At 36.9% G+C, this 22,283-nt stretch overlaps 2 protein-coding genes across 3 annotated transcripts in view; both read left to right on the top strand.

Annotated features, from left to right (window-relative positions):
* The window catches only part of SLC25A31 (solute carrier family 25 member 31), a 30,001-nt gene extending 19,868 nt beyond the window's left edge, over positions 1 to 10,133 (top strand). Inside the window, exons 3-6 of the mRNA XM_032858019.1 lie at positions 636 to 753; positions 3,619 to 3,773; positions 5,240 to 5,365; positions 9,684 to 10,133. Coding sequence (XP_032713910.1) covers positions 636 to 753; positions 3,619 to 3,773; positions 5,240 to 5,365; positions 9,684 to 9,884 — 600 coding nt within the window. The 3' untranslated portion in view covers positions 9,885 to 10,133. The remainder of the gene's footprint in view (positions 1 to 635; positions 754 to 3,618; positions 3,774 to 5,239; positions 5,366 to 9,683) is intronic.
* Positions 10,134 to 19,380: 9,247 nt separating this feature from the next.
* Positions 19,381 to 22,283, top strand: part of HSPA4L (heat shock protein family A (Hsp70) member 4 like) — a 49,822-nt gene continuing 46,919 nt past the window's right edge. The window contains exons 1-2 of one of the 2 annotated variants that reach the window (XM_032857985.1): positions 19,381 to 19,719; positions 20,921 to 21,118. In XM_032857985.1, coding sequence (XP_032713876.1) covers positions 19,424 to 19,719; positions 20,921 to 21,118 — 494 coding nt within the window. In that variant the 5' untranslated portion in view covers positions 19,381 to 19,423. Of the gene's footprint in view, positions 19,720 to 20,181; positions 20,286 to 20,920; positions 21,119 to 22,283 lie in introns of those variants that run through there. The other variant, XM_032857986.1, reaches the window with a different exon arrangement.

Raw genomic sequence — 22,283 nt, 5'->3', positions numbered from 1 at the left:
TTATTGGACCAAGCAGGGCACATTTAAAATATTTATGAAAAAGAACCTCAACAATCCATGTGAACCAGTAGATCAATAAGGCCTAAGTTACACACTGCTCAACTATATTATAATTGATTTCTGCTAATTTTCATGTTAGCAGCTGAAAATACTATATTTTTTGAGCTGTTAAATTTTGAGCTGCTTAAATATCTACTAAAATTGCAAAGTAAAATTATAGCATTATGAAGTATTATTGCCCCATACCAAAAAAAAAAAAGGGTACAACTAAAGCCTCCATAGATCCCTGACATTTTAACCATAATACGAGTTATTAACAAAAAATTTATATAGTCTAAAGAGACGATTATCATATGTGGCCTTATTTGCTAATTTGGGCTACTTTTGCTAAAGACAATTAAAATATGTTGGTATTTCTTTATATCAGCACTTAAACTGTATCTCCCATACAGCCTGGAAAGAAACAAAGGCTTCATGGACATGAAGGGAAATATTTTGGATAATATGATACACATTATTATAGACGTTTACTTTAAAAGAGCAGTTTATAAATCTGACTTTTTAACCTTCATAAAAATAAGACTTTTAAACAGATTCTACAGTTTAATAACCACTTTTTAATTAATGTGTTTCAGTTCTGGAGGTGGTTTTTGGCAAACCTGGCTTCTGGTGGAGCTGCTGGAGCAACATCCTTATGTGTAGTTTATCCGCTAGACTTTGCCCGAACCCGATTAGGTGCTGATATTGGAAAAGGTACAGGATTTTCAAAAATACTAACTCTCCCTTCTTTGTGTTTTGAGTGAAGCATTATTTATTGTAGAGTTTGCTATAATGACAGCATGAAATACATTCTAAAAATCTTACCCTCAACTAAATGGTAGAGTCTTGAGACTAAAGATTACTACTTTTTTCTTTTCCCTAGAAAGAAGGAAGGGGAAGGCCAGCACTGTGATATCAAGAGAGCAAATGCAAAGACTTCTTTTAACTCACTTCCAGTTTTTTCCTAGAGAGCCACCTCTTATATCCCTCCCTGAACTTATTCCTGTTTCAACTATGGCTCTTCCCTAGGTTACATACACAGCTCTTATCCTAGAGATTCCCTTTGCCTCTTACCTTACTTATTTTATGTATAACATCTTTCTGTGTTTTTGTTATACTCTTGTTTTGGTAGATTATGCTCTTTAATAGCTTTCTGAGCTTTTTGAGAACAGTGTATAGGAGATACATTGAAATATTGCATGTCTAAAAAAAAATCTGTTTTACCCTTTTACTTAATATTTGGCAATATGTAAAATTATACTTTAAAGTTTCTTTGTTTCACAATTTTGAAAGCATTTTTCTGGATTCTTGTTTCTAATATTGCTCTTAAGAAACTGATTTCCTGGGGTGCCTGGGTGGCTGAGAGGGTGGGTTAAGCCTCTGTCTTTGGCTCTGACGTGGTCTCAGGGTCCTGGGATCAAGCTGTGTTGGGCTCTCTGCTCAGCGGGGAGTCTGCTTCCCCCTCCCTCTCTGCCTGCCTCTCTGCCTACTTGTGATCTCTCTCTCTCTCTGTCAAATAAATAAAATCTTAAAAAAAAAAAAGAAAAAGAAACTGATCTTCTAACTGCGAATTCTTTTGTATGTGACTTTTTTTTCTTTTAATTACCTTATGTCCCTGATGATCTTGACATTTCACAATGGTATATCTTTTGAGGCTTTTTCAGCAATTGTGGAAGTAGCTCAATTGGCCCCTTTCAGTCTGGAGCCTTGTGTTCAGTTCTGAGGATGGCAGAGGAGTAACTCACTTGGCAGCTCAAGGATGAGGTTTTGAGCATCCAGATGCTACTTTGTTTTCACTGCAAGAGCAATACTTTTCTTTTTTTAAGATTTTATTTATTTATTTGACAGAGATCACAAGTAGGCAGAGGGGCAGGCAAAGAGAGAGGGGAAAGCAGGCTCCTCGCTGAGCAGGGAGCCCGATGGGGGCTTGATCCCAGGACCCTGAGATCATGACCCAAACCGAAAGCAGAGGCTTAACCCACTGAGCCACCCATGTGGCCCCAAAAGAGCAATACTTAGTTCTTCTAATTTTTAAGTCTTTCTGAGGTTATTGGTGTAAAATGGCTTGCTTTTCTCTCTGCAGGAACATAGGTTTCAGCTTTTTCTGCTCTGAGTGAGTTACTACTCCTCCTTCTCCTTTCCATTTGCTAAAATTTGTGGTTTTCATTCTCTGCCATGTACTGTTCTTGCCTATATGGCTTTAAACCTGTTTTGTTCTTTTATTACCATTTTAGTGTAATTTCCTAAGAAAGCAGAGATTTATTCAACAAATACTTAATTGAGTCCCTGCCGGGACCAAGGCATGCCTCAGCTATAAGATGAGAGACATACACATAGACCCCCCCCCCATATAAAACATGGAGCTCGGAGCGCCTGGGTGGCTCAGTGGATTAAACCTCTGCCTTTGGCTCAGGTCATGATCTCAGGGTCCTGGGATCGAGCCCCGCATTGGGCTCCCCGCTCGGCAAGGAGCCTGCTTTTCCCCTCTCTCTCTGCCTCCCTCTCTGCCTACTTGTGATCTCTCTCTCTTTCTTTCTCTGTCAAATCAATAAATCAATACATCTTTAAAAATATTTTAAAAAACATGGAGCTCATGGCTCAAGTACTTTATGGTCTAGGGGAAGACAGAAGTAATGAAAAAATGAATGAATGACCAAAATATACTGTAATTTAGCAATAAATGACATACAAAAATATTTAGGAGCAGGGAGTGACATCAGTTTTAGATAAGCTGGTTAGAAAAAATGCCTCAGAAGTCGTAGCAGTTTGAGCAAAGATGAAAATAATGAGTTCCATTTAACATGTTCAACTGGCAGTTTAAATTTTCTTGTTATTAAGAAAGTGACAAAAATTCCTGCATCTTGTTTTTAGTTCTGTAGTTTTCTATCAGAATTGGGAGAAATTAGTTTATTTTGAAGACTATATTTTATATACAATATTTTTAAAATATTGTCAAGGAGTTCTAGGTGAAGGGAAAATAAAATTAAAACCAGCAAACACTATTATAATAACTCATCTAAAATGTTAATGATTCTTAAAGTTGGTAGTTTTTTTTTTTAATTTTTAATTTTTTATTAACATATAATGTATTATTAGCCCCAGGGTACAGGTCTGTGAATCTCCAGGTTTACACACTTCACAGCAGTTACCATAGCAAATACCCTCCTCAATGTCCATAACTGGTAGTTTTTAACTTTGTCTTTTTACTGTGTCTGTCTTTCGCCTTTCAACTGAAGCAAGTCATAGAATTTTTCATTCCCAAGTATTTTCTGAATTCCAGTCAGTAGCTTCTGGTAATTTTATTGAAATGTTTTAAGCCAGTCAAATTGCTTGAATTAGATTGTTTTTATAAGAGATTAATATTTTCAGTTAAAATCTTTTAAGATATTTTTGAAACCTTAATTCTCTTTAAAGAAATGGGAGGATTTTGATTTGTGTCCATTTTTATTAGAAAAATTTCTAAATGGCAGTTTAAGAAGATACTTTAAATCTGTAAGATTAATTTACTTTGATTAAAGTGTTTATCTGATATATAATGTATATAATGTTGCTAATACATTTTAAATGGCTTTATTTTAGGTCCTGAAGAGCGACAATTCAAGGGTTTAGGTGACTGTATTATAAAAATAGCAAAATCAGACGGAATTGTTGGTTTGTACCAAGGGTTTGGTGTTTCAGTTCAGGGTATCATTGTGTACCGAGCCTCCTATTTCGGAGCATATGACACAGTTAAGGTAATTTGGGGATTTAACTGGTATATACTAAATACATGGTTTGTTTCTTTTTATTGTCTTAACTAGTAGTTTGTTCAGCTATGAACTCTTGCTTTTAATTATAGAAATCAAAATAAATGATGAAATAAGAAACATTATAGAATCTCTTTAATTGTGACTTTGCCATAACCTTATTGAATTATAATTCTATTATGGATCTGACTTTAGATATAAAACATAAACACAAACATTAAGTTTTTGTGCTGTTTGCCACGGACAGACTCACTATACATCATGTTGCAAATAGAAAATGTGCTAATTAATTAGCCTTACATCATAATTAAATCAAATCTTTAGCATATAGAAAGGCATCTTCTAACAGTTTTTCTGATTTTACATTCACTTCATTATCACTTTCTTACATGAGGATAATCAGCTTACCATCTCATCATTTTAAAAAGCAAGCAAGGCATAACTAATTAAATGTAATAAATGCTTCTAGAGCTCAGTTATCACTTGGGTTCTATTAGATTCTATATTGTATTCTCCAGGTTGTTCTGCAATTTGCCTTTTCATTTCAGATTTTAACAGTATTTCCATAAAGTAGGAAAGAGGAAAATTATAATAATGGTTACCATATTTTGAGTTACTACTTAGTTCTAGGAACTTTGTTAAATACTTCCTAGTAATATCCTAGGATAGCTTTTAGTATCTCCATTTTAAAGATAACCTAGGAATAGTTAAGTAATTTGTGTTAAGTGGCAAACAAAAATCCCATGCTCATAGTCTCTTAAAAAAGGAAGCAGGGAAATTAATATTAGTATTATTTACTAGATAAGATTAAAACTTGAGGGAAATTTATATGTTTTACATATTGTCTTGGCCTTCCCTCATTAGTATGAATGTAATTATAGATTATTTTTATTGTGGTCTGGGCATGTTATTTTCAGTTTCTTGTGTATTTTTTAGACAGATTAATGGAAATTAACAAGTTCTTATGTATATTTAGTCATGGAAAATTTTATGTATGCCCTCCCTCTGTTTTTCTTTATTATCACCTATAGTAGTTATGAAATTTAGAAGTGTTTCTTCACTAGCTTAGGGCTTTAAAGATGTTTATTAAATACCTGTTAATGATAATATCAGGCATTATTTAATGATTTTTCAACTATGAAGAAGAGCTAAAAACTTGTTTGGTCACTGGCAGCTATTTCCCTTACTGTTTGCCATTAATAACAAATCTCTGGTAATAGCAAGTATGCTTTCTTTTTTCAGATATGCTTTTAAAGTAAAGTCATGTGTGGCATATTTCTTTCTTATTGATCTCCTGATACTGTTTTAATCTTTCCACATTAAATCCAACTGTGTTTTATTGCATTTTAAGTATAATAGAACCCTCTTGCATTATAGGAGTTATCCTTTGACTTAAGAATTTAAGATATTTTGGAAATTTAGATGGTTACTTGACATATTGATTTCTTTTCTAGGGCTTATTACCAAAACCAAAGGAAACCCCATTTCTTGTCTCCTTTTTCATTGCTCAAGTTGTGACCACATGTTCTGGAATTCTTTCTTATCCCTTTGACACAGTTAGAAGACGCATGATGATGCAGGTATTTTATATTATTTGTGAGTTTAATTGAATTTTACAATATCCTTGATATTCAAGTATAATTTATTCAAATTTTAGAGAAATTCTGGCTGAAAGGCAGGTCATCTGTTTTATTTACTTAAATAAATGTGTGCTGTGCTCTGTCTTATATCCTTTCCTATCCCAAAACAGCCATCATCCAGCAAAACTTTCTTCCTCTTCTATTATCAGAATAGAAATGCCCTCCACTCCTGTAACGTATTGTTTGAAAGGTGGAGGGGGGTGACAGGGATGGGAAGAGTGTGTCTATCCTAAATGAATATTAGGGTAAGTAGATCAAACCCTGTCACAAGCCACTGCCATATGTCATTATTAGTTGTAATATATTTTAACAAAAGTAAATAATTTTCAATTCCAAGGATGAAAACTTGTTTAAAATTCTGTGTGTTCTAAATATAAATCTCTGGGGTGCCTGGGTGGTAGCTGGTTAAGTGTCTGACTCTTTGTTTCTGCTTAGGTATTGATCTCAGGGTCGTGAACTTGAGTTCTGTGTTGGGCTTAAGACTCTCCCTCTCTCTTCCTCTGCCTCTCTTCCCTGCTCTTTCTCTCTCAAATAAATAAAGTCTTTAAAAACAAATACATATAAATCTCTAAATCAAAATTTTGATACATTCAGTCTTCATTGATGTTCTTTGTTACATTCATTTATTCAGCAAATATTTAAGTGCCTAATATATGCTAAGTTATGACAACCCAAATAAAAATAATGTGGAACCTGCTTCCAAATTCATAGCATAGCACTGAATGCATATGGTTTAAATAGAAATGTGCAGGGACACCTGGGTGGCTCAGTGGGTTAAGCCTCTACCTTCGGCTCGGGTCATGATCCCAGGGTCCTGGGATCGAGCCCCATGTTGGGCTTTCTGCTCAGCAGGGAGCCTGCTTCCCCCTCTCTCTCTGCCTGCCTCTCTGCCTACTTATGATTTCTCTCTCTATCAAATAAATAAATAAAATCTTAAAAAAACAAACAAACAAGAAATATACATAAGTTCCAGGAACGCAACAGAAGGATACCTAAATGCTTAAAGTGATCAGATGTAGCCCCTTGGAGAGCTAAATCTCTATAAATAGATTTTTTTCTTTAGACAGTGAGAGGATATTCTAAGCAGAGGGGAAAAAACATACGTAGATGTACAGTTTGAGTAGCAGATGATAGGGTTCGTGAGGGCAATTGGAAATAAAAATAATGAGGCCAGAAAGCTAGAATAGTAATATAATGCTTATTGTGTTCCAGATATTGTCCTAAGCATTTTGCACTTTAACTCATTTAATTCTCAAAACAATGCTATGAGGTGTAGTTACTGTCATTATCCTCATCCTCATTTTATGTCTACAAATTGGTCCTGGAGAACCCTGTAGGCCACATGAAAAGGTAAAGCATACCTATTAACATTATTCACTTATAGACTGTTTTTAAAGTTACTCCTTTTATATGTGTGTTTTCTCTTGATCTGTATCTAGCTCTAGTTTAATACATTGAAAAACCTTTTTAAATTGAAAATTAATTTGCATACAGACTGGATTAGGTGAATGGTACTATATTGATGTTATATTTTCTGATTTTGTTAACTGTACTTTGGGTTTGCAAGAAAATAATCTTATTTTTAGAAAATGCACACAGAAGTATTTAAAGGTAAGGGACATGATAGTCCATAACTTACTATCAAAATAATTCAGAAAAAAATTGTGATTGTATGGGGTTTTAGATACATGTGTATATTACTAGGACTGCCATAATGAAACAACAGAGATTTGGTGGCTTCAGCAACAGAAATTTTTTTCTCACAGTTCTGGAGGCTAGAAGTCTGAGTCAAGGTGTCCAGCAGGGTTGATTTCTTCTGATGGCTTCTCTCCTTGGCTTGTAGATAGCTTTCTCCTTGTGTCTTCCCATGGTCCTTTTTTTTGTTTCTCTTCTAATAAAGATAGCTAAATTGGATTAGGGCCTACCCTAACAAGATTATTTAATCTTAATTACTTTTATGAAGATCCTGTCTGATGAGTAAAGAAGATATGATACATATATACATTGGAATATTACATAGCCATCAAAAATGAAATCTTGCCATTTACAATGATGTGAATGGAACTAGAGGGTACTATGCTAAGTGAAATAAGTCAGTCAGAGAAAGACAATTATCATATGATCTCTCTGATATTTATGAAAACTGAAACAAGACAGAGAATCATAGGGGAAGAGAGGAAAAAGTGAAACAAGACAAAACCAGAGAGGGAGACAAACCATAGGAGATTCTTAATTATAGGAAACAAACGAAGGGTTTCTGGAGAGGAGATGGGGAGAGGGATGGGGTAACTGGGTGATGGACATTGGGGAGGTTATTGTTATATAACTATATATATAACTATATATATTTATATATATATATATATAATATATAATTATGTGTTGTAATGAGCATTGGGTATTATGTAAGGCTGATGAATCATAGACCTGTACCTCTGAAACAAATAATATACTGTAAATATATACATATATATATACATACATATGTACATACATACATACATATATACTCTGTCTCCAAATATAGTAACATTCTGAGGTGCTGGGGATTGGGACTTCAATATATGAATTCTGGGGGGATACAATGCAAACCCATAATGGTACTTTAATTTTTCTATTTTCATTTCTTTGTTAAACCCAACTACAAAAGCTAATCTATATGTACACTCTGAAGTTGTGTGTTGTTGTTGTTGTTTTTTACACACAGGTATATAATCTATGAGTAATACTAGGTTTTTTTCCTCTTTCTTATCAATTCTTGTACCTTTTATTTCCTTTTCTTGCCTTTCTGCACTGGCTGAGACCTATGATTCAGTGTTACTGTATTAAAGAAGTAATAACTAACAATCTTTTTGCTAGTCTTAATAGGAATGCCTTCAAAGTTACATCATTTAATGTTAGCTGTCTGGTTTTTGTAGTTATCTTTTATCATATTATGACTGTTCCTTTCTGTTTTGGGTTAGAACAGTTTTTAATCATGAATGGTGATTCTGTATATTTGTTGAGATGATTTTCTGTATCTTGAGATGATTTCATTTTTCTTTTTCCATATGTTAATAAATTATATTTATCTGTTTTCCAAAGCTAAACCAACCATATATGTCTAGTATAAACCCATCTTAGTCATTATGTATTGTATTTTGTATTTTTAGCTGGGTTTGATTGGCTAGTTTTTGTTCAGGAGTTTTGCATTGTTTCAGTGACTTTAGTTTGTTATTTTTCCTTCCTGTATTGTCCTAGCCTAATTTTGATATCAAGGCCTGTAAAACCTTTATATTTATAAAATATATAGTGGAGTATTCCACTTTTTCTCTTTTCTAGAATAACTTCTGTAAGATTGGAATTAAATTGAATATTTAGCGAACTCACATATAAAGCTATCTGGACACATGGTTTTCTATATGAGGATTTTCAACAACTGATTAGATTACTTAAGTGAATTTCATATATTATTCTAATGTTTTATTTTTTATTCTGTTGGTAAATTATACTTTTTAAGGAACTTGTCCATTTCTTCTGAGTTTTCAAAATAGGCATCATGAAGTTGTTAATATCATCTTAATCTCTGGATCATCTACAGTGATGATACCTTTGATGTTTCTAATAATTTTGGAACATTTTCTTGTTTTTCCTCAATGTTTCTAGAAATTTGTCAGTAAGGTATTTCAAATAACTAACTTTGACTTTGCATGCTTTCTGTTGTATTTATTTCCTATTTCCTTAATTCCATAATTTCTGCTGGCTACTTTCTTATTTCTACTTTCTTTTGGTTTAAAAATGTTCAGGTTGCTCATTAATTTTCAGCTTTTCCTTTCTAATATTTCAAAGTCATTAATTTTCTTATAATTTACCACTCAAACTGCATCTTGCAAATTTATTAAGGAGTTTTATGGTTATTATTAGGTTTTAAATATCTTCTAAGATGTGTTTTTCTTAGTATCTAAACAGTTGATAGTTTACTAGTTATCTTTTTTGCTGTCAGTTTCTCATTTAACTGCAATGTTGTGAGAGGGTAAATAATAGTATGTGATAACCATCTTTTGAAGTTTGTTAAGCCTAATATATGATCAGTTTTTAGGTGGGCCAGAGAAGTATGAGTATTCTTCAACCACTGGGTACAATATTCTATATATGTCCATTAATGCAACATACTTATTCAACACAGTGTTAATTTTATATGTCCTTAGTGCTGAAAAAAAACTATTTTAAGATGAGAGATAGTAAAATAATGGCAAACTATTTGTCTTCCTTTGTATAGAGTGGTGAGGTGGAACGGCAATATAAAGGAACTTTAGACTGCTTTGTGAAGATATACCAACATGAGGGAATCAGTGCATTTTTTCGTGGTGCCTTCTCCAATATCCTTCGTGGTACAGGGGGTGCTTTGGTGTTGGTACTATATGATAAAATTAAAGAATTCCTTAATATTGATATTGGAGGTAGTTCATCAGGAGATTAAGAAACACATGTATTTAACTTGTTAAACATACAAATTATATAGCTGCCATTTGTGTACGATTTGATAGAGTGTTATTACTGTCAGTATTTTTTAGAATAATTCTACAATAAAGCATATGCTTTTTCAGGGATTTTAGATACTAAAAATCAGATAAATGTGGGTTTCCTTCCTACTTAGACTCAAACCTTAAGGAGACATTTGACTTTAAGTAGTATGTTATTTCTATTAGTTTAAAATCCTTTTCTTTTGTAATGAAAATTAAAATATATACTAAAATCTAAGAAATGAAAGTATATTCTTTTTAAATGTTCTTCTCTTAATATAACTGCCTTCTCATCTTTTAAAATCATATGATATGACAAATATTTCTTAAAAGCTTATCAGGAGATGTCATCATATTTATGGGCAGAAGTAAACTTTCTTCTACAACATCTCTATTAAGACAGCTCAGGTATTACTATGCATAGTTTATGTTACCATATACCTGTTATAAGATAGATTCTAGATCTGATCATAAAAAATTAATGACTTTATGGCACTATAAGCATGTTGGTGGAAAAGAAAAGATATAAAATGGTGTGTCTGCTTTTATCTTTAAAATAAAAAAATCTGACTAATGTGAATATATCTTGGAACAAAAAATATACCTTTGAAAATTAGTGTGCTGTGTATTGATAATAAAGTTTAAAACTGTTATAGATGAGCTTTTTTCCTTGATTCTAGCTTCATTAATAAGCAGAGAGTAACAAAATTTTTGCCAGAATTCGGAATTGACTTAAAGACAGAAAACAGAGCTTCCAAGGCTTTATACAAGAGTCTGTCTTGTTTTTTCAGAAATGTTGTAGAAGATAGTACATTTGAAATCCCCAAGATTTTAACATTTTAGCGGGTAAAGGAATGTTAAACTAGAGGGGATAAACTATAGAGAGAGATTTTTGGAGGCTGTGAATGAACAGAAATGGAGCCAGCTGAACTTCTGGTGCACAGTGGCAAAAGTATAAATATTCATCTGTTTTGGTGAGTTTAACATTGTGTTCTCACAGCAAGGTTTGCTAGGGGGGTGGAAAAAGACAAAACAAAAATAATATTTATCCAATAATTATAATGTGGTATGAAAATATCTGATTTCTATTGGTGGGAAAAATCACATACTATTTTTTTTTTATAATTTTATTTTTTATAAACATATATATATATTTTTTTTTCCCCCCCAGGGGTACAGGTCTGTGAATTTCCACGTTTACAAACTTCACAGCACTCACCATAGCACATACCCTACCCAATGTCCATAACCTCCCCCCCGCCAACCCCCCTCTGCCCAGCAACCCTCCGTTTGTTTTGTGAGATTAAGAGTCACTTATGGTTTGTCTCCCTCCCAATCCCAACTTGTTTCATTTACTCTTCTCCTACCACATTAACCCCCCATGTTGCATCTCCTCTCCCTCAAAAATCACATACTATTAATACTACTGTAATTTGTGGGGTGCCTGGGTGGCTTAGTCAGTTAAGTGTACAACTCTTGATTTTGGCACAGGTCATGATCTCGGTTCTGGGATTGAGCCTAGTGTTGGGCTTCAGACTTCAGACTTCAGAGTCTGCTTGAGATTGTCTCTCTCCCTCTGCTCCTCCCCCCACTCACACTGTCTCTCAAAATAAAATCTTTTAAAAAATACAACTGTGTTTATTTGTGTTTATATTCAAAATTGAAAAAAATGTTAAATTTTAGTTAAAGGTTAGTTCAAAACAATCCCTGTTTAATTCTACCTATGGATCCTTTGAGGATATGGGGACCCCCTCCCCAAGGTAAAGAACACTTGTCCTAGAACATTGTACTCATTTGTATAATCAAAGTTGGGTCTCTGGCTAATCTGTGTTCCCACTGACAGGAAAAGGGAAAAATAAATCACAGGAGGTGGAAGAAATTTTAACCAGGAAAGGTGTGGAAGTTGCACATGTTGAATATACATATTAGTGACTTCAGTCACATGGCCATACTTAGTTATAAAGAGGGTGGGAAATATAGTCTGCAGTTCAGCAGCCATGTGTACAAGACAAAATATTAGATTTTGAAAGACTGCTAGTAGTCTTCCACAGTCTCTTAAGTAACATTTTTGTATCCATTCTCACCATCCTCTAATCCATTCTTAACACTGCCACCAGAGTATTTTTTAAACTCTCAATCTGATCATGTCAGTCTCCATATATTTCAATGTTTCTGAGTAAGTTACAGTACTACTTCCGGGCTTGCAGGTCATCAGCATTGGGCAAGGTTGGGGGGCAGTTTTTGCAAGTAACTTAGGAGTCCATATGCCAATTAAAAATGAAAATAGAATTTTAAAGTGGGATTTTATGTATATGTAGCAATTTTGTTTACATATGTACAAGTTTAGGGGATTAGCAAAATACAAGATTGCATTGAAATATTCTTGAACTCATGGTAGTACATGGACATCCTATTTCAATAAAAGCTTTTAAAAAGTTACTTTGAGAGGCATAGTTTTTGTTACATTAAAAACGTGTCTTCATTCTTGAAAAGGTAAATGGCTAGCCTGCAGGATAAATGAAAGACTTCTTATTCTTACTGTGGAATACAGGATCCTTTGTGCTCTAGCTCTAGACTTCAGCTGTGTATCACATCTGTCCTCCTAGGCATTATAGGCTTACCAGTAATTTCTGATCCCCAAACACAACATGCTTTTTGATGCCTCTGCCATTGGACCTTATTTTTCAATGTCATTTATCTTTTTTGTACTTTTTTTTCCTCTTTGCTCATTAGCTCGCTCCTTTTCATTATCTACCTTGAAAGTTACTTATTTTTTAAGGCGTAATTCTAAAGTTGCCTCCTTTGAGCTCTTCCTGCTTCAAAGGATCCCTCCCTTGACAGACAGTCCCATTTCTAGCCCTTCAAACACAGAAGTTTCTAGACTTCAATGCAAATCTCTACCATAGCATTTATTATAGCATTTATTATTAGGGTGAATTTCCTACTTATCTCACAAGAATTTATTGTACACTATTTAGTTCAATGCCTTGGCTAGTTTTGAAGTATACAAAAACAAATACATCCTATACCCTCATAATCTTGTAAAGGTCATAATTTAGAGTTTATAATCTAGTAAAATGGACAAAAATAACTGGTGGAGAACAGAATGTGGAAAATATCATAAAGAAAGGTACAAAATGGTAGCAAAGGAAAGAAACAGTTAACTTGAGGCACTCTTGGGAGGCCTTATGATACCCTTAAACAATATTGAAGGTAAGGTTTTAATAAGGGTGTAAAATTTGAGCTATGTCCCAGAGAAAGACAGTGGTCCAGAAACTTGGTGGAGAAATTTGTCATCTTTGAGCAACAGTAAGAGGTCAAGAGGTCAAGCTGGCTAGGATAAAACAGTTAATGTAGAAAAATGATAGGAAATAGAGTTGGAAAAGTAAGTTGTGGGTCAAACTGTGAGAGGCTTTGAATGCCAGAGTGAAGAATTTACACAGTGGAAGAACCATCGCTAATTTTCTGAACAAGTGAATAACAAAGCCAAAGCAATGCTTTAGGAAGACAACGTTGGCACAGTAAATAGGGAAAAGACTGAATGTGGAGAGACCAGGAAGCAAATTACAGCAATAATCCAGTTGAAGTAGAGATTCTGGATCAAATATTTATCGCAAGTATATGAGCTAAATATCTGGCAATGTGGCAGATTGAATTTACACAGATACCCTTTCCCACAAACATAATGAACATATTGGATATGTTGGATATTGGATAAAATATATCTAAAAGAATTTTTTTTAACAAAAATGTCAGCAACAAAAATACTCAAGGCTAGGAATGTTGCTGGGAGCTAATATTGTATAACATCTCAGAGGAGTCAGAAACATCTACAGACCTTAAGAGTAGTTTCAACACCCTCATGTGGATAGGATTATGAACTTGGGCCCTGGTAAGGTAAGGGAACTGAAACTGAATACATCATGTGTACTAAAAGCTTGGAAGGAGTGTTTTTTCTTTTTTTTTTTTTTTTAAGATTTTATTTATTTACTTGACAGAGACATAGCAAGAGAGGGAACACAACCAGAGAGAGTGGGAGAGGGAGAAGCAGGCTTCCTGCTGAGCAGGGAGTCCAGCCCGATGCAGGGCTTGATCCCAGGACCCTGGTATCATGATCTGAGTCAAAGGCAGACGGTTAATGACTGAGCCACCCAGGTGTCCCTTTTAAAAAAATTTTTTAAGAGTTAGCATATGGCTATTCCCATATGCTTTCTTTTTTGTTTGTTTCAATTTTTATTTAAATTCTAGTTAGTTAAAATATAATGTAATATTAGTTTCAAGAGTAGAATTTAGGGATTCATCACTTACGTATAACAGCCAGTACTTATCACAAGTGCCCTCCTTAATACCCATCACTTATTTAACCTATCTCTCTTCCCACCTCCCCTCCAGCAATCCTGTTTTTTTCTCCGTTTTAAGGAGTCTTTTTAATGGTTTACTTCTCTGTTTAAACCCCCTATGTTCATCTGTTTTGTTTCTTAAATTCCACACATGAGTGAGAGACTCTTTATTTTAAGAAGAGAGACTAGAAAAGTAGGCACCAAACCATAGTAGACAAGTGGATTGACAACCATCTCAAAGCAGTGAATAGGGAAAAAGTCATCTATGAGAAATCAAAACAACTAGGCTTCTGCCAGGACATAGTAGAGTTGACCCTTGAACAAACATGGGAGCTAGTGGGGCCAAGACCCTGCATAGTTAAAAATCCATGTATAATTTTTGATTTCCCAAAAACTTAAGAGACTGCTGTTGACTAGAATCATTACCGATAACACACTTTTCATATTATATGCTGTAATCTTACAATAAAGCTAGAGAAAAAGTACTGAGAAAATCATAAGGAACAGAAAATTCACTTATAGTACTGTACTATAGTTAATAAAAAAAATCCAGATAAAAGTGGACCTGTGCAGTTCAAATCCATGTTCAAGGGTCAACCGTATATACACATAAGCACTATATGCATGGTATATGAACTCTAAACTGAGAAATTAAAACTGATCTAGGACCAGTAAGACTCCTCAGGTTTCTGACAAATACAAAACATCTCTGGGACACTTCTATGACCCAGGGTACACAAAAACCCTACAGTAAAATTTGCCTTAGTGAAGATGAATTTATGGTCAAATATTTAAATCTTATGAGGAAATGAGAAAGTACATTGTGGCAGAGTTGGTAGATAAGACCATCAGAATTAGCCCTCAAGAACTAAAAAGGTGATAAAATAAGAGACTATAAAATTAGAACATTTAAAACAATAGATCTTTTTAAAGGAGGAGAAATAAGACAGTACAGTCTGAAAGAACAGACAAGTTTGAAAACAAACATCTAAAAATAGCAGAGTGCTTGAAATTAAAAATAGATAACAAAAAGAGGCTAAGAGTCATAGAGGTTAGAATAAAGAGACCTATATATTCTAACAGGAGATCCAAAAAAAACTGAAAAGAAGGGGTGAGAAGCAATAATCAAAGGAATATCTGAGACTTCTGCAGTACCAACCGTCCCAAAAACCAAAAAACAAAAACAAAAAACCATTCATCCTTAGGTTAACAAAAATCTCAGAATAAATTTTTAGAAATCCACACCTAGACACAACATAATAAAGCTACAAAATATCAAAGAAAAAAGAAAGACAAACTCATGACTTTCAAAGGAACAATATTTAGTCTCAATAGTAATGGAAGCCCAAAGATAAGGGAAGGTAACTAATTTTTTTAATAATTTTTTTATTTTTATTTTTATTTTTTTACGGTTTTTTTTTAAGATTTTATTTATTTGTTTGACAGAGATCACAAGTAGGCAGAGAGGCAGGCAGAGAGAGAGAGAGGAGGAAGCAGAGCTTCTCTGCTGAGCAGAGAGCCCAATGCGGGGCTCGATCCGAGGACCCTGGGATCATGACCCAAGCTGAAGGCAGAGGCTTTAACCCACTGAGCCACCCAGGCACCCCCTATAATTTTTTATTTTTTTATTCACATATAATGTATTATTAGCGCCAGCGGTATAGGTCTGTGAATCGCCAGGTTTACACACCTTACAGCATTCACCATAGCACATACCTTCCCCAATGTCCATAACCCCACCACCACCCTCTCCCTACCCCCCTAACGCCCCCAGCAACCCTCAGTTTGTTTTATGAGATTGAATGTCTTATAGTTTGTCTCCCTCCTGATCCCATCTTGTTTCATTTATTCTTTTCCTACCTCCCAAACCCCCCACGTTGCCTCTCAACTTCCTCATATCAGAGAGATTATATGATAATTATCTTTCTCTGATTAACTTATTTCACTAAGCATAATACCCTCCTCTAGTTCCATCCATGTCATCGCAAATGGCAAGATTTCATTTATTTTGATGGCTGCATAGTATTTCTTTGTATGTATGTACCACATCTTCTTTATCCATTCATCTGTTGATGGACATCTAGGTTCTTTCCATAGTTTGGCTATTGTGGACATTGCTGCTTTAAACATTGGGGTGCACGTGCCCCTTCGGATCACCACGTTTGTATCTTTAGGGTAAATACCTAGTAGTGCAATTGCTGGGTCATAGGGTAGCTCTATTTTCAACTCTTTGAGGAAGCTCCATGCTGTTTTCCAGAGTGGTTGCACCAGCTTGCATTCCCACTAACGGTGTAGGAGGGTTCCCCTTTCTCTGCATCCTCACCAGCATCTGTCATTTCCTGACTTGTTAATTTTAGCCACTGTGACTGGTGAGAGGTGGTATCTCATTGTGGTTTTGATTTGTATTCCCCTGATGCCGAGTGATGTGGAGCACTTTTTCATGTGTCTGTTGGTCATCTGGATGTCTTCTTAGCAGAAATGTCTGTTCATATCCTCTGCCCATTTCTTGATTGAATTATTTGTTCTTTGGGTGTTGAGTTTGCTAAGTTCTTTATAGATTTTGGATACTAGCCCTTTATCTGATACGTCGTTTGCAAATATCTTCTTCCATTCTGTCAGTTGTCTTTTGGTTTTGTTAACTGTTTTGGGAAAGTAACTAACTATCAAGAATTCTACACATGGCTAAATTATTATTCAAAAATTAGGGAAAAGAAATTTTTTCTTTTCAGAGAACAACAAACCAGTTCACCACTTAGAGGACTTTATTTAAATAATTACTCAGGGGTACCTGGGTGGCTCAGCTCGTTGGGAGTCTACCTTCTGTTTGGGGTATGATCCCGGGATCCTGGGATTTCATCCCACATTGGGCACCCTGCTCAGTGGGGAGCCTGCTTATCCCTCTCCCTGTGTTCTTTCTCTCTCTCACTCTCTCTTTCTCTCTCAAATAAATGAATATTATCTTTTAAAAAATTACCGAAATTAAAAACCCAGAAGGAAGGAATGGGATGCAGTAAGCAAAGAACAAATTGGCAAACCTAAATAAGCACTGGCTAAAACACTTTTTAGTGGGGAAAGTGACTTAACTTGATGAGTTTGGGAATAATTAAGCCTCGTTCTCACTTCTCTTGAGAGCCTACATACATTCTGATCCAATTTTTCTTGGATTTTTTCAGGGACAGGCCTCAGTGTGGAGCTATGTGTTTTATTATAACTAGGTAAGTCTGCTTAATTCTGGGGTAGAGTAATTATAAGCCTATAAGACACATTATTATTTCTGTAATACCAGTTTTATCAGTAATAATATTGATTTTTTAAAATCTCCATTGCCTACTCTTCTCAGTTGTTCGAAAATTCAGACAGAGATTCAGCCAAAGTGGTATCTAGAAGGAAATTTATGGCTACAAATATACCTATTAGAAAACAAGGAGGACTGAAAACTAATGCTGTAAGTGTTAAACTCATGACATCAGAAAAATCAAAGTAAACTTAAAAAATATAGAAGGAGATAATAAAGAGCAGATGAAAGATGAAAGAGCAGAAAAAAGAACCAAGAAGAAAAGATTCAAATAAACAATATTAAGAATGGAAAAGTGGATATATAACTACAGAAGAAAGTTTCAAAACTCACAAGTGAATAATCAACTTTATGCCGACAAATGTGAAAACTTAGATGAAATGGTAAATTATCAATAAAAATATAAATATTGATTCAAGAAATAATAGAAAACATAGACTACCACTAAAGAAACTTAACTGGTGGCCATAAATCTCCTAAATTCCAGGTCAAGATGTTTACAGCCTATTTTACCAAAACTTTGCCAGAGAAAAGAAAAAAGAGAGGAAACCTCTCAAGTTCTATGAGGCAAATATAATCCTGATATCCACAAGATGAGTAAAGAAAGGAAAACTTAATCTTACTTATAAATGTAAACATTCTAAATAAAATAATCATAACCCAAATCCAATATATCTAAAAATAATCAGAATGTCATGGTCTAACTGGTTTGTCCCAGGAACACAAGGATATTAGAAAAATCTATTAATATTCACCACATTAACAAATTAAGGGAGAAGAAAAATGTCATACCAATAGATAAATAACATTTGTTGTTTCAATGTCCACAGATGAGAAAAAGTTAGCAACTAGGAAAAGAGGATAATTTTAATTTCTTTCATCATAAGTACAAGTACTTAACATTAGTCACAAGACAAAGATGCTCATCATTACTGCTCATATTCAACATCAGAGAGTTTAGGCAACATAAAAAACAAGAAGGATTAAAAATGAAGAAAAAATAGTTGTTTCCTGTGTTTCTATACACAGGAAATTAAAGAAACTCTACAAATGTTAGAATTTATGAGAGTACAGCATGGCTGCTGTATACATGGATCAGTGTAACTAAATCAGTATAATCCCCATATTCTAGTGACAGGCATAATTACCATTTTTTTTTTTTTTTTGCATTTTCAGTGCCAGCAAGGTACTATTGTTACACTTACATTATTTAATAATAAAAAGAGCATAGTAGGTATATTTGTCATCATTTTAACAGATTTTGAACCTAGGACTTGGTGAATTAGGTAATTTGGCAAAGGTCCTAATGCTGTTAAGTGAGCCTGGGACTACAACCCAGGTCTATGTGACCCCAAAGCTTGTCATGCTTTTAGCCACTAGATTCTGTGATTTCCTCTCCAGTTATGTAAAGAATGTGGTGCTATCCCCTTGCTCCTGACCTCAACTGTTTCTTTTTACTCTAATGTTTTAAGTGTTCTTTAACAGATGAATCATCCTCATGCCCTCAAATTCTACAGACAGAAAGCATGATTAAATAAATGGTCGTAGGAGAGTTTCAGGATAATTCTGGAAAAAATCTAGATGGTGGCGGGTTCAAAAGGATGCTAGCTGAAGAGGCATCTGGGGAGGAAAGCGAGAGGCCATGAGATGCCCAGTAGGACTGGGGGCCCAGGTTCTGTTGGGGGCAGCAGTACCCAATCCCTGCTCTGCTCACGCACTGCCTGCTGGGAGGCCCCCCACCCAGTCTAGCCACATCCAAGAGGACCGGCCAGCGTCAGTCAGGAGCTTCCTGTCTTCCTGTGTGCTCCTGACACGGGAGAGAGATGGGATTCTTTAATATAGAAAGACTGGAGTCAAAACAATGCCATACATTCCAGTCTCCTTAGTATTACCCTTGAAAATGGATTTCATGTTACTCATGGCAACAGCTGCAGGAGCTGTAGCCACACTTGCTGCTGCTGCTGCTGTTACCGCATTGATAGTAGTAAAAAGTCTAAGTTTTTTAAAGAAGAGAACAAGTAGGAACGATGAGAGTAGTAAAAAAATCAATTTCAAGACGGAAACAAATAGGAAACACGGAACACATAAAGAATTGGGTGAGAAGGAACAGGAAACACAGGAAGAAGTGAACGAGGAGAAACAAGACAGCCAAACTTTGTAAGTGTAAACTATAATTTGATTAAATTTTGGCTAGACAATGATGCAGATCAAATGAAGGCAGACAGTGGGACGACACTAGGCTCCTTTTCTACGGAACAAAGGGCAGAGTCTGGATGCAATGCACTGTCTTGCCTGGTATCACAGTGTCAGACTTATTTTAAGGTCAGCTTTCTGTGAAACTGTTTTTCAGAGGTTAAGTGTTAGTGGAGACTGCATCTTTATAATGGTTTAAAGGAAGATACAGGAAGATCAAGTTGTTAGTGTGCTCTTGTCTCCTGGTAGAAGTTTGGTTTTTGCCATTTCAGGCCCTGATAAGGAAAAACAAACCCCTAAAATTTGTTCAGCTGGCTTTCACACAAGACACTGCGGGAACTGAAATGAAAAGGACTCCTTTCCCTGCGAGCGGCGGCGCCCCTGCAGAAGAGGCGAGGCTGCCGCCATGCGGCACAATGGGCGCCACCTCACAGAGCTGGGCGCGGCGGGCGGGCGGCAGGACCGCGCGGTCAGACTGCGAGCGCTCCGGCTGCCAGCACATGGGCCCCTCGGGGCGGCGAGGCCGGCCGGTGGGTTCCCTGGCTGCGGGTGGCACTTCGTCGGGAAAGAGAGGCGGTGGCCTGCGCGTCCCACTTCGAGCAAGCCTAGGCAGTATCCAGCTGCTGTAAAAGGCGTGCCTGTGGTTGCCACAAACAACTCAAAAGGGGTGCTTCAGTGCTTCAAAACACGCTGGCAACGCGCGGGGTCGGCCGGCTGCCTCTCACCCAACCCAGTCGCAGCTCTCCGAGCTGCCGCGCGATGGCGAGCAAACTCCCTTTGCTTTGCGTCCTCTCCTCCCTGATCCTCCCCGCTCCGCCTTCTCCCTCCCACCCTACGCTGGCTCGGCCGCCTCCATTTTCCAGATCTTTCTCGAACCCTCGGCTTCTCGGGCAGCCGTTGCCCGAGTACTGACGGAAGCGGCCGAAGTGGAGGCGAGGAGCAGCCTCGGGTGCAGAGCGGCCGCTCGCGCACCTCCCCGGCGACCGAGCGCGCAGGCGCAGACCTCTGTAACTGCCGGTTGGAGGCGGTCGAACCGCAGTGGAGAGAGATAGAGGCGGCGGAGCCTGCGGCGCGGGAGGCCTCTATCTCCTCCTCTGGTCCCGGACGCGCTGCCCTAGATTTAATGCGTAGCGACTTCGGGTCATTTCTCCTCTGCTTCTCGTAGGAGTCCCAATTCTTGGAGCAACAGCTCAGAAAAGGACGCGGTTCCCAGACGGGAGGCTTCAGCACCAGCTCCCCGACGATTCGGCGGCGGGATGTCTGTGGTTGGCATTGACCTCGGCTTTCTCAACTGCTACATCGCTGTAGCAAGGAGTGGCGGCATCGAGACCATCGCCAATGAGTACAGCGACAGGTGTACCCCGTAAGTGCCTTGGCTTGATCGTAACCCCGACCCTAACAAACGTTTCCTCCCGACCCTGCGTGGGTCCCGCCTGCTGGCTGCTGCTGCTGCGCGCCGAACCTTGTGATGACAGGTGCAGTCCATCAACTGCAATCCCTGGAGACCGCTGGTTGGCGGGCCCAGGTGGGAGTCGGACTTCGTCGCACTGCAAAGCTGCTTTTCCTTAAAGGACAAGGGACTTCACTCTAATAGTTGGCGCATCTCCTTTCTGTACCCTCTCACGCCCACATCCCCACCCTGCCTCTGTTCCCCAGCGGGCCTGCTTTAGTTTTCCGGGGGTGGGGGGGGTGGGGGGGGTGCAGAACCTCCTCGATATCCTGAACAAATCTGTGAAAAGATGTCTGGTTACCTCTAGCGGGGCTTGCTGGGGATTACCGGCCGCGGGCGCGTATCTCCCATTAGCTGAGCAAAGAATTCTTCATTCTGCCCTTCCTCCTTTCCCCATCTCTCTGCGTGACGGCTTTTCAGAAAAGTAAGAAAAAGAAAGCTTAGGCTGCACACATCAGAATATGAGTTGCAGGTTCATCTGGCCCAGAAAGCCCCCCCCCCCTTTTTTTTTTTTTTGCTAAGTTGTTGAGGTGTTCAGGGTTTTACCCCGTGTCCTTGAAAATTCGTGGGAATTGGACTGGTTTCCAGTGGCGTATATTGATGATTCATTAATAGGGAATCGGGGATGGGAGTTGTTGGCCTCCTGAATTGTATTGGTAATGTATGTCCATGAATGGAAAGCGATGCAGCCAGAACCTATCAAAAGCGAATTTCTACAGAGTGAATTATAGAAGAATCAGAGGTGGGTGTCCTGTATAAACAGGATCGTAGAGTGATTCGTTTATGAACACTTAATGAAAGACTTAGGAGTGGCATTATGTCACGGAAACATGTTTCTACACGTTCCATTGTTTCTCTGGTTTGCGAATGTTTGTTGGCAAAGAATAATTAGACAAAGAGTAATTAAGACAGGTCTATGAAAAATTAGCCTTTTATTGTCAGTTCCTGTTACTGGTAATTTTGTGAACAAACCCAACTGTTCATGTCTTCCTTTCTGTGGAAAAGTAACTAAACATCTTGATTTGATGCTTTAAGATGACCCAAAATATATAAATATGAGACTAATTTTAAGATCCGT

The sequence above is a fragment of the Lontra canadensis genome, unplaced genomic scaffold (genome assembly GCF_010015895.1).
Source record: "Lontra canadensis isolate GAN:19392208 unplaced genomic scaffold, GSC_riverotter_1.0 scaffold1, whole genome shotgun sequence".
NCBI classification, from domain to species: Eukaryota; Metazoa; Chordata; class Mammalia; order Carnivora; family Mustelidae; genus Lontra; species Lontra canadensis.
The sequence above is the reverse complement of the archived record's forward strand: the minus strand, read 5'-3'. Positions and strand labels throughout refer to the sequence as shown.